Consider the following 12724-nt stretch of genomic DNA (forward strand, 5'->3'; position numbering starts at 1 on the left):
ACCAGCAAATCAGAGATGCTCCAGATTTCACCGTAGTGCATTCATTAATTGCTTCTTTCAGAGCAAATTTAATTTTTAATTCTGGGCTAGAAAATTAATCCCTCTGAGTATTTTCTAAATAAAGCTTCAAATCTGAAGCTAGAATGAAGCATCCGTTCTTGTTTGCATTGTTTCCACCAACTTCTATTCATAAATTGATCAATGGGAAGACTAAGAGCTAATTTTAATACTATTAAATGTATGTGCAAATTAAAAGCCTAATTGTGCTAATATTCTAGTAGCTGATTTTCATTCAGAACAATAGGATTCCTGCTTACAGATCATTTATGCAAACATGCAGAATTAGTACTTGACTAAGAGATTACAGATGCAGGGGTGTCAAGCTGTAACAACCGCTTTGGAAACAGCAGCTTCAAAAACCTAACTTTGGATCAACCAAACTGTTGACAGGAGGAAAGAATACAGGGGTGACCAATGCACCACCATGTGGTAGCATGTGGGACAGACAGCATTAGCATCCCCAAATAATATGAAACCACAGTTCTTCAGTCCAGTGAAGAACAAATTTGTGGCTCGTTTTTGTTCTCCATGGAGGAGTGCTTCAGGATCATAGGATGCTTTATGCTAGAAGACACTTCTGCAGGTGCTGGTCTAGTCTTCTGCCCAAAGCAGGGCCAGCTACGTAAGGTTGACCAGGGCTGTGCCCACCTGAACCGAGTACTGTTGAAGACAGAGCTACCATCTCCTTGTCTGGCCTCTGATCCAGTGTTTGGCTGCCTTCACAGTGAAATTCACTCCTCATCTTTCTTTATATCTAACTGGAATTTGTCTCACTGCAATCTGTCTGTTGCCCCTTGGGCCATCATTGCACACCTTCTAGATGAGGTGTGCAGCACCTTCTGCATATGCTCCCCCTGAGGAGTTGAAGACAGCAAGTGCCCTGATCCTTTCCTTCACACCAAGCAGCTCCTTTCTCTCGGCTGTTCCTCACCTGTCACACACTCTGGCCCCCAACCATCTAGGAGGCTGTTTGCCAGACATGCTCCAGTATCCTGATGTCTTTTGAAAAGCCAGACAAACCCCCAGGATGTGTTCTGGCAGAAGGGGAGAGAGGCCTCTCTACCTGCACTCCTGCTAACACAGCCCTGAGTGCAGTTGGCTGCTTTTGTCGTACGCTGCTGACTCAGTATCACCCTTTGCAAAAGTCATCACCCAGGCAACTTGCGTGCTGGGGAGAAGATGTATGAGAAGAACAAGGCCATATCTAACTCCTGACAGCTCTTCTTCAGTAACTCCTAATAAAATGGAGAGTTAGCACAGATCACGTGCTGCTGATAGATATAAGCAGGAAACAATGAGGGAGGAAGGGAGGAGCAAAGCATGTTAGCTCTCCTAGCAGCCAGTGGCAAGCCTATTGCTTGCTCCATTACCACTATATGAACACAGGCAGTGCTGCTACAGTTATATTGTCAATTGCTGGGAGCTCTCATATCTCCACAGATTGTAGCTAAGTTCTCATTACACGTACACACACAGTTGCAAAGTTTGAGAACTAAATTTCCCTGAGAGTAAGGTTAGAGATGAGTTCCTACACGCATCCCAATTCTTAAGCAAAAGCTTGCAGACTTACAGCAAGTTTGGGCAATATAAAAATTGTTACGTTTTGCATTTTTGCACATTAACATTCTCCATAACAAATCTGCACATGCTTTGCAGATCCAGCCACACTTATGGCATTTATTACTTTACTGCACAAACAAACACAGAAATAAGCCAGAGATGGATGGCATTTTTTTTTCTCCCAAGGACAAGGTTACCCTGCTGAAAGTTTTCTTTCCAAAAGATATATTAAGACACAAATAAATTTTGTGGTGCAAGATACTGAAACATTAAAGAAACTACTGATTTTGCCATCAACATCACTATGGGAAAATCCCTAAAAGAACCCTAAAATGAAGCATTATAAACTAGGAACAAAGGAAAAATAAAATCCTCATTAAAAAAAAACAAAGAGAGCAATCTAATTACACTGAAGTCTCACTCCTCACTGAAGAAATACTAAATTGTTTTACAATTGGGCTACAGATTCACTACCACCAAATAAAGCTAAGAGCTTTAACGAGAGGAAAGAAAGCAGACAAAGTGACATTGCAATGTAAAATAACAGGATGGATCCAAACATGCGAGGTTATACATAAGGAAGACATGAAAGATTAAAATCAGAAATATTTAGGCATTCACAGATTTAGGATTCAATTTAGGATTGTTTTTGCCTTTATTACTAGTGCAAAGCAAATTGATTTTTCAGCACCAGATTTCCAATATTTTAATACTAATATTATTCATGAGCTGGCAATCATGACTAAGTTAATCACAGTTAAAGGCAAGTTTCTTCATGACATGTGCAGAGTTTCTTAGCAGTTTTCACATTTCTGGTAACTTAGGTTACTATACTTTGATGTTTCTGTAAGCTGACTGCTAAACTCTGGCACTGAAAATTGCTTTTATTAAGATGTACAGTTACTGCTGCCCCCATTTAATTGAAGATTTGAAAACACAAATGCTAAGTTACTAACTGAAAATTATGTATTTTAGATAGATGTAGGGTAGGCCACTCAGCACTGAGAACCTGCATCTTTTTAAAAACCCTTATTTCCATTCGAATCAACAGGCAGCACTGAGCCTTGTGCAGGTCCACGCATTGCATAGAGCCATGACTTACCTACGTACCATCGTGAAATACTCAAGGGGCTTCAAAAAAAGGTTGTGCTTGGAAAACTTTAGCCTACACAAACTATGTGAAAATTTCAATGCTTGAGATGTTCGTTTTGTGAGAACTAAACCTATAATTAATTTCTTCCTATCTTTCAAAACGTCTGTAGCTTTCAAATAGTCTGGGGAGACGTGCCTCTTAAAGCGCATAAAACCCATTTTACTATCTAATTAAATAGTGCCTAAAATAAGCAAATAGCCCGACCCCTTGGGATGTTAAAGTTGTTTGAGATGTTTCCTTAGTACTCAGTTTTTAGTTAATTCATTTTATATTTTAAAACTTAAACTGCCATTCCTCTGCTTTTGTCAAATTGTAAAATCAGATCTCTCTTCCAAAGAAGCAAGTGGGTGGATCATATCTACTCTTACCTGTACTCTGAGTGTGTGGCAGGGACTGCTAGCTGGGTATGGTACAATGGAGCTGGACAGCAAAACTGGTGCAGAGTATTTAAAGACCTACGACACAAGGAAAAACACAAAGTCAAAACACCAAGTGTTTAGAAAGGGGCTTTTTAGGGAAAAGCAGGTGCTAATAAGTATAATTGAAAATCCTGTGAAGTTTGAATGAAATTTGAAATACGGCTGTCAATTTTGAATCCCAGGAAATAGTCTAGTTTAAGTACAGACATCGATAATGATAGGGATGAACTGTTGCAATGAAGAATCAAAGTTTTGTCCCAACACAAATGTAAAATGCCAATTTAAGACTTAATTTTTGCCTTGCTGCATGGAACAGAGGCAAAAGATAAACATCGAGGGTTAAAATTTGAATGGAAATGGAACTTCAGACTTGCATGTTACTCTGCACCAGTCAAGCTGTTTCTTTATTAATGACATTTCAAACACAGTGCTTAAGCATGAGGAGGTACAATGAGATGAGTAAGGACATAAGCTTTCTTCAGGCCCAGCAATTATACACACATTGCAATACAAATTTGAAAGAATCTAAGCTTCAGCCAAGTTTTAAGCAATATCCTGAAATGCACAGTACAAGTTTAAGTGATGTCATGTCGAAACATGAGAAGAAGCTTAACACCACAAAAAGATATCCTACATCATAGATAATTTGCATGTTTCAAATTAGTGCAGACGGAGTTGCAGAATGATACAAGGCACTGCATCTGAAGTAAAGCTTAGACAATCTTTAAGCAACACACAGTACACTTAGCATTGTTGATGGTTTTGCTCGGATGCATTAAACAAGGTTTAGCACAGTAAGTCATCCATGATAAAAGCACCTAATCAAATTTCTTAAGGCACAGCATTCCCCTATGAAATCATACAATTTAGATCATTATTTCCTAACTCCTGCATTGTGAACACGTGGATGAAAAACCTTTAAACTGAAAATCCTCATTTAGAGTCAAAAGAATCCAAACTGACTATTTAATAGAGAATGTGTGCACGGCACATACATTTCCATCCTGCCTTGTCTTTTGCTGGCATCTTGACAAATGTTTCAGAAGATTGATTTTGGTCGTTCTGAATCCCTGAGGCTTAGAGCAAAGTCCTGTGAGACCACACTCTCATAAGATCAAGCAGCATGGTTATGCAAAAGAAGTTAGCCCTTTCAAGAAAGGCATTAGTTACTAATCCCTTTAGAAAAAAAGAAACCCCATAAGGTCAACCTGTTCTGATTCTATTGCCAACGTTGTGTCAGCAATTGCAAGGCCAAGATGAGCTGGATTTTCTGTTTAAAGATGGCAACTGATGGTAACTCCTATAAATTATCTGAGTGTTTGGAAACAAAGTGGCAACCGAATTCAGTCATTAGGCAGACTGCCATCATGGGACGTACCCTGCTAACACCTCGCAAGTGCAATGGTGGCACCTTTGTGCCACTGGGAAAGAAGACCTTCACAAGTCTAAAAGAAGATGGACAACGTTGTCAAAAACACTGATGGACCACGACAAAAGCAGTTCAAACATGGAAGAGTAACGTTTTCTGACAAGGAACATATGATATTCACACAAGCTGCTCCACACAAGTCACAGAACCAGGCTAGTATGTTATCATTGCGCCTTGGATGGTAAAGTCTCACACTGGGTAGGGAAACTGATCACACTGATGAAATCGCTGCTCCCTGCTTTGGGAATACCTAAGGTTTTTGGTAGAAGCAAAACGAGATTAGCATGAAGATGCCCCAGACCTCTCTTCCCTCCCCCACCTCCCTTTCCTTTTTTTTATCCCTAGGCCAATCTTTCCATTCCCATCAGTGGCATCTCCTTCTTCAGAGAATAAACTAGTAAAGACATGAATGAATCTGTCTGTGCTTAGCTCTGTGCAGTAAAATATTTTGAACAGAGCTCACTCTTGGCTATCCCAGCAAGGTTCTGTCTAGAAGGGTGTCCTACTCTGAATTCCTAGGTTCAAAAATATCAAAACAACAACAAAAGTTCTCTCTGGAATCTGAGCTTCCTCATTTGCAGTTAAGGTCAATACTCACCCAATGCACAAGACTGCTTAGGAGCTCAACTGCTTTGAGTTTCTTTTCGAAGGTGCAGTGGAAATGCAAAAGTCCAGTCACCTTGACAGCAAATGAGAAGTGCTATAGGTTTGTCAGATAGCAACTACACTGGCACTCCACTGCCTTACAGATGAAGGTATGGAACAGACAAAACAGATGACAAAACATTCAACTGCAGACTCATAATTAAGTTACCACATACTGCTTTCTTCCAACAAGAATATCCCAGATGTTAAAGACATATGTTCAGTATGTGAAGTTTGATTTCAGCCCTTTCTCATGGTGTTCAGAGATAGACTCTTATCTAAACAGTTACAGAAATAAACATGAGGTTTGGACTGTGCTCCAAGCTGTAAAATTCAGGAGTTTTCATGACCCAGCGTTTTGGTTCCACTAGGTCATAGTGACTGATGCCCAGTCAGTATGATAACAGATAAGGGCTCAGGCTTACAGCCTCTGTCAGCATACTAATTTTACCCAAAGCAAATCCACCTTCTGCTGGTACATGGTAATATATGCATGTTGCATTTTGTACCTTTGGTCACATGCTAAAGCAATACATTCATTTATTTTCTCCTCTGGATAGTATCAGTTCAGTTTCAACTTCTCTTTTGCGAGAACCACTAAAAACTTAAAAAATATACATGTTTCAATCAGCCTTCAACACAAATTCGCACTCAAAATAGAATTGATTTAAGTCCTAACACCTGAAGACATAAGAAATAAATGTAAACAGTTTGGAGAAGTGATCACCTTCATCACATCACTGTTGGCAGTATCAGAGATGCTTGATTTTACATCTTCCAAAGGTGATTTAAAATTAGAAATAGAGGAGAGATGCTTCAGAACTGACACAAGACAAATGACTAAATTGATGAGTGCTGCTTCTGGTCATTTCAGTCTCTAAAACATCACTGCAACATCGCATGGAAGATTTGTCATTTCCCCTTTGCAGGCAGTTTCCTCCAGCCCTCCCCACATTCTCATGGATAGGTAACCACTTGTCATTTAAAGGTTACTTTTTAGTTCTTTTGAGAACATACTACTGACACGGTATAAACAGAACTAATTCCAAAATAGCTTCTATGATTGCATGATAAAACCAGGAAATCACATTTCCTTCAAGATACCCATACCACCATTAAAGAAGTCCAATCTACAATGTTAGCATGCAGACCCAAAGGAGGTTTGCCCATTCCTTTATCTCCTGTATAAATTCCCATATTTGCCATTAGGAGCCACTCATTTTAACATCACTTTTGTATTCATCAACTGAACAAAAACATCACTTGCTGCTCTTTTGGTCCTGCAGTCTCGTTTAAATACACAAAGTGACCTAGATCAGCAAGTAAAGCTACAACTGCAAGGCAACATATTTTCATTTTCTGCTATGATCAGCAATGAGCCTCCTAAACACAGTAGATGTATTGCTCAGTATTGGTTTCAAAACAACCTGGGAAAACAGAACACCCAACCATGTACTTGGAATTCCTTCTGCTTTAACAATCCATTCTCTCTTTCCCAAGGGAGCTGTTTGCAGGACAATCACAGTGCCACCACGCCACCAGGCAGCAATCACAGCGAAGCACCAGGATCCCACAGAAGGCACCTCCTCCTACCTCTCACCAGCACGCAGCACTTCCTGCAGGATAGGATATCCTACCCTTTTTGTTTTACTGCTGTTTTATTCTAACTGCATATAACCTCTGAAAAATTTGGTAGAATTATTACACTTTTACTGTCATAGAACATCTTCCTAACAGTACTGTCAGCCTTCATACAGATGATTTTAGGTGGTACTTGTACATAGACATTAGAACACAGTTGTGTCATCAATAATTAGAAAACTGTATTAATACAAACATTTCTTCCTAATACAGTCCTGCGTTGACAATGACACAGCACCAACAGGTATATTTCGTCATCTTAACTACTGTGATGTTCTGTAGCCCTATTACTTCATATGCTATTCCTCTTCTTTGTCTGAAAGAACAATCTGTCACCTCCATCTGCCAATACTCTTCTCTTTCTTCTAGTCTATCTTTACATCAACTGCTGCATTTTAATGACTATGTACAAGTACCACCTAAAATATACGCCAGAACAGCCTCTTGTGCTGCCTAATGCAATCTGTATACCTGGTGCTAGCTAACACAGATCCATTTTTAAATTAGCTTGCAAACAGCAGATCTACTGGATAGGGCTATTTGCTCCACTGTCATCTGAGGCAGCTCACAATATAATGATTTATTTGATTGGATTCATGCCTACAAGGTAATAAGAGGAATGCTTTCATTTTAATTCCATTTTAACCTGATGAAGAATAACTTTCCAAATTGATAGTTTTCTTTTCCACTTCAATCCAGAGTTATGGTTACAGCTGAGGTTAGAAAAGATCATGTTTAAAAGATAGTAAAGTCTGTCCTGTTCCTCTATAATGAACCTAACGATTTCTTTAGCAAAAAATGAAGTTTTAAATATAATAACTGACTTCCAAAAGGATGGTCAAAAATCAAAGGCACTGTAATAAGGGCTCATATCAACTCTACCTAAGTTTTTGTTAATTAACATTTGGTTAATCACGCTGGAAAGGCTTTCAGTGTGTTAACTATTCCCACAGGATAACTTTTTTTCAGAAATTCATCGTGCAGAGGAAACAGCAGATAGTTTTATACAGCAACTCACACCAGCTCCATAGTCTGAGTTAGATCACAGCTCTCTGCAGACATGTCCGCTGAGGTGCAACTTCACGCGTATCACAAGATCCACACCCAATAACTGCCAACATAACAGCACAACCATATGCTCTAGATCTGCACTGCTGGATCTCCCTCCTTCCCTCCCTGCTCACCATGCAGTTTTCATGTAAACTAATTGAAAGCAAGATAGGACAGAATTTTTCTTAATAAAAAGCAGAGATAGTTTTACTAAGCATCAATAACGTTCAAAAAAATCAATAGCTCTAAGAGTTTAGTACATGTAGCTTAGAGTACAAACTGCTGGATTTTGCATAAGAATACATAAATTCAGTTGTCATCAAAATGATGGAATATCTGCATTTCTACAAGTTACAATATAAACATAAATGGAGAGGTTCTTGTTTGTCACTCCTTACGTATTTCCAGTTTGGGTGTCCACAGCTGGATTTAGAAAATAAAACAAAATTAAGTATGCTTGCACTCTCATTCATCACAAGGCCTCAAAATAATCATCTCTTCAGAGAATAAGACCAGTACCATGTATAACACACTAAACAAGAAATGTCTCATTTCTACCCCATCCTTGTGCTTATTAACATTTCAGATAATGATCTTACGAACAATGATTACAAATCATTTTTGGTTTTATGGAAATGAAGTATTAGCCCATATAACCCAATAAACAGGCATTAGGTGATTCTTTTACATCCTGGCCAATGCACAGCTTATAGGCAGTCTCCAAAAGTAGGATAACTGTACTTAGGGTGAACCTAATTAAGACTGTTCATGTACAGATAAATACAATTAAGATCATTTGTTTTCCTTTTGACTAACTCTTAATGCAAGAAATCTGTTCTGAACAGTGACATACAGACATTTACATGACAAATAAAATGCAACTTTACGAGCTTTGCTTACTAGTCATAATTTAACATTCATAGAAAAAATATACAATCCAAAACATGAAACAGAACAGATAAATGAAGCTGCATTTGATTGAAAGATGATAATATTTTAAAGGGAAGCAGAACATCGCATCTTTTCTACATTTCTTACTTGATAGTAAGTAAAAAGGTTCGAGATTTTCTGACGGAACTGCCACTCACGTTACAAAACAGAGCCCCATCTATAATTGCACAGCATTGATCACAGTAAAACCAAACACAGAGCCACATCTAGAAATGATGACCCTGATAAAAAAAAAAAAAAAGGGAAAACCAGTGCGCAAAGAATGAAATTAAACAGATAGACATAAGAGATTTACAGCAGTGCAAATCCTATTACTTGTAACATGGCACAGTGACACCTTCTACTCAGCGCAGCTTCTGAAACGCGATGCTTTTGCTCATCCCAGGATTCTGACATTACTGCTGCTCTAAAAAAGCCAAACCACAACCTAAATTTTTTTTCCTGTATTTTTCATCTGAAGGGTAAAAAAAAAAATCTTATATTTTAAAATGCAAAAGCCCTTAGTGCCTATTATTAGTATGTCATCAGATTTATCTTATCTAAGGCTTCATCTCAAAACTAACCCACACATTAAAGAGCTGGTGAAACCAACTTCTTAATGTATTTCGTTTCTGTTTGGAACTCATCGGTTTTAAAGAACTGAAGAATTTACACACCGACACACAGACACGTTCTATAGAGTTGGTTCCATAACAGACCTAAAAGTCTTCAGTTGTCAGCATTTACTTTCTAATGGACGAGCAGTGATACAGAATAATATAAGACATAATTCACATCTTGTTTTCTACAGCAACGTGCTGAGGCAAGTAAAGGATACCAACCATAAACAGTAATAGAGGAAAGTACAGCACAAAGTGGTTCTACAAACGACTGGAATGTCACTGTTACAGAAAGTAACCCACAAAGAGGAAATATTCTTTAACATCATGTGATAAACACTGTAAGAAATTCTGTTGCTGACTGAGAGTTACAAAACCCCCAAATACCAGAACCCAGAAAACAATGGAGTGTAATGCAAATCACTTCTCCCTTGTATTGATGCGTGGCATTATTTCCAAAGCTGATGTGCATACATCTTGAAGATTACCACCTGTTTTCCAAGTTCACTTTTCTTGTTTAGATTTCCAATGTACGGCTCCAAGTTTACTCTCATTTTCAAGCATTTCAACTCAACCACTGATGCCATCTCTGTAAAACAACAGGCTAAAGAAAATTTAAGAACAGATTTCAATACTCTTTCAATACTCGTTTTGGTTTACTCTCGAATGGCTGAATTTACTCTGCACGTGGACAGGGCTACTGAACAGGAAATACATTTACTCAGGACCCTCAGCCGCTCCTCAAAAAGCAGACAGCAGCTACAGAGGACAGCTGCACCTGCCTTGTGCACGACCCCTGCACAACTCCAGTGGAACCCTCTGCGTAGGGGAACTTCAAGCAGAGTTCAAAAACACAAATAACACATACAGCCATTTCAGACCAGTGGATTAATAGTGAAGCACTGATAGTAGTGAGGGTGGGGTTTAAGAACAACTTAACTGCACACTCCCACGATTTTTATCTGAAGCAGGACAACACTGCAGCACGCTTTGATAGCCCGCAGTGAGAGCCATGTGCAGCCACCAGAACTCGGCCAATCCTTATGATTTCTGTATGCAGCCTGACGCTGACACCACAAACATGATCAAACTTCAGCACTGCCTTTCCTCTGCCTACAAGTGGATCAGCACTGAGCCATTCTGCCAAACGTGACAGCTCATGTGAAGAGCTGCTGCACTGCATTAAATGAACAAAACATTAAACTCCTGCTGCTTGTGAAACTGTTCGAGTAAATAATAAGCAAATAATGCATCTTTAGGATATAGGCAAGCACATATAGCAACAAAACCACACCAGAATGTTATTACAGGATATCGCTCACAACTGTAGTACATTCCTTTTCATTACCATTTATATATTTAAAAGACAGATTACACCTTTATATGACAAATCATTCAAGCAAAATGGAAGAGATTCTTGACTCATCCTAGCATCTTACATTGTTTTTATGCAAAGAATTGGTTGGGTTTTTATTCCTTTTCATCGTTTTTTTCCACTGCAATAAACTGCTGGTTTATTCACTTTCATCAGGTTAAATTTTTGAATATCTATGCACGTAAACACAACCACCATCTGTGCATTTCTAAAATACAGATCATTCATCTGCTAAAAAAGGTAACACCCTAAAAATGGTTCATGGAAAGAAACCTACCAAACAATAAACCGATCACTACTCCCACTTCTGGAATCCTCAACACAGATATCAGAGACGTGATGACAGATGAAGAAGGAAAAGGTACTCACAAATAACACCTTCTGCAAGCCATCCTTGAATGTGTTGTGGATTTGGTATTTATATTTTCTTTCACGCAATCTGAGGTAGAAAAGCTTTCTTAAGGAAAAAAAAATGCATTCACAGTTTTGCACGCTCATTCACGATCAGCCATGGTGGAACATCACAGATAAGTAAGCTGGTGATGTAACCAGCCCCAAACACCGCATCAGATAAACCCAAAGGCTCTACAGGGTTATATTTTGCAAAGCCAAAAGGTTTTTCCCAGAGAGGAGGTTCAGCAAGCACAAACCAGTCACATTGTTTTCACATTCCTGATAGGCTTGCTTTCTGCTTCCAAAAACAGTCCCAAATCTGTATTTATCATTTAACTTCATCACCAAGAAAAAACAGTATGCTTCCTCATTTGATATTCAGACTGAAATTTGAAAGCACCAAATGGTGCATTTTCGAATGCACCGTCTCTGTATGAGCACTGTAGTACAGTCCAAACCAAGAAAAGGCCATTGGTCCTTTTATCTCCATGGTAACAGCAGCATCTGTGAAGACGAAGCGAATTCCCTCCTCACTGCAAAGTCAATTTATAGTCACGTACTATGACATAAACTGATAAGACAGCAAAGCTAATCAGCAACAGGGAGAAACAGGAACCAAAATACGAGATTAAGCTCCTGCTCAAGAGAATGCTCTTCTGTGTATACCATTTCTCATGTGGAAATTATAAGATGAACTCAATGAAGCTGTTCCTTTGAGCTGATGCAAGCTGGGAATTTGCGAACTACTAGTTTAGCTAACAAGGGCAGCTGTTGAATATTTTATAGAATGAGTTTCTTGATTAAATCCAGTTATACCACATTTAATGGGGTGACAAGCAACGTAGTTGTTTGCAAAAATCACTCAATGGTTACTTAAATGACATTTTCCTTTCAACATTTCATCAAAAGACTTATCACTATTAGCAGAGGCAGAAGGTTAACAGCTCTATAAGAAACTGCCCCTCCCCACTTCTTTTTAATTTAATTTTTTAAAAGCAACATCAACGATGCAAGAATTTCAGCAGCAGCATTCCTGTGCACTAGCAGCAGCTATCTCCAGATAAGAGATCATATGTACAGGCTTGAGGAGTCACATTCTTGCCTTTATTTAATTGCTGTACATGGTTGTCCTGTGATCATCAAGAAAGCAAAGAAATTATGCTTCTTCCTCCCCTTGCTTATTGCCCCACTCTGATGCTTACGTTATCAAGACAGCCACGCTGTCTCCCTTGCTTCATGAATCAATATAATGACCATCTGCTCACATTATTAAGTTAAATATATACCAGAACACACTGATGAGGGCAGCTGATTTGCCATGGTCAAGTGATCAGTTCATAGTTGTTCCACAGCCAATTGTAGTATTTCCAGAATAAGAGAGAGCAGGTGGTCAACCAAATGCTACTTATCATAGCACTACCTGTGATGTTCCCCGGGCTAAAGAGAAGC

The 12724-nt window shown here is 38.8% G+C and overlaps 1 protein-coding gene across 8 annotated transcripts in view; it reads right to left on the minus strand.

Moving 5' to 3' along the window:
• The window catches only part of IQSEC1 (IQ motif and Sec7 domain ArfGEF 1), a 315077-nt gene that overhangs the window by 168439 nt on the left and 133914 nt on the right, over positions 1–12724 (minus strand). For 3 of the 8 annotated variants that reach the window (XM_048957700.1, XM_048957698.1, XM_048957709.1), the window contains exon 3: positions 3142–3228. The exons of 2 other annotated variants lie outside the window; for them this stretch is intronic. In XM_048957700.1, coding sequence (XP_048813657.1) covers positions 3142–3228 — 87 coding nt within the window. Of the gene's footprint in view, positions 1–3141; positions 3229–11251; positions 11692–12724 lie in introns of those variants that run through there. 3 more of the 8 variants (XM_048957703.1, XM_048957707.1, XM_048957708.1) reach the window with 3 other exon arrangements.

Source organism: Lagopus muta, chromosome 11, assembly GCF_023343835.1.
Source record: "Lagopus muta isolate bLagMut1 chromosome 11, bLagMut1 primary, whole genome shotgun sequence".
In the NCBI taxonomy this organism is placed as follows: Eukaryota; Metazoa; Chordata; class Aves; order Galliformes; family Phasianidae; genus Lagopus; species Lagopus muta.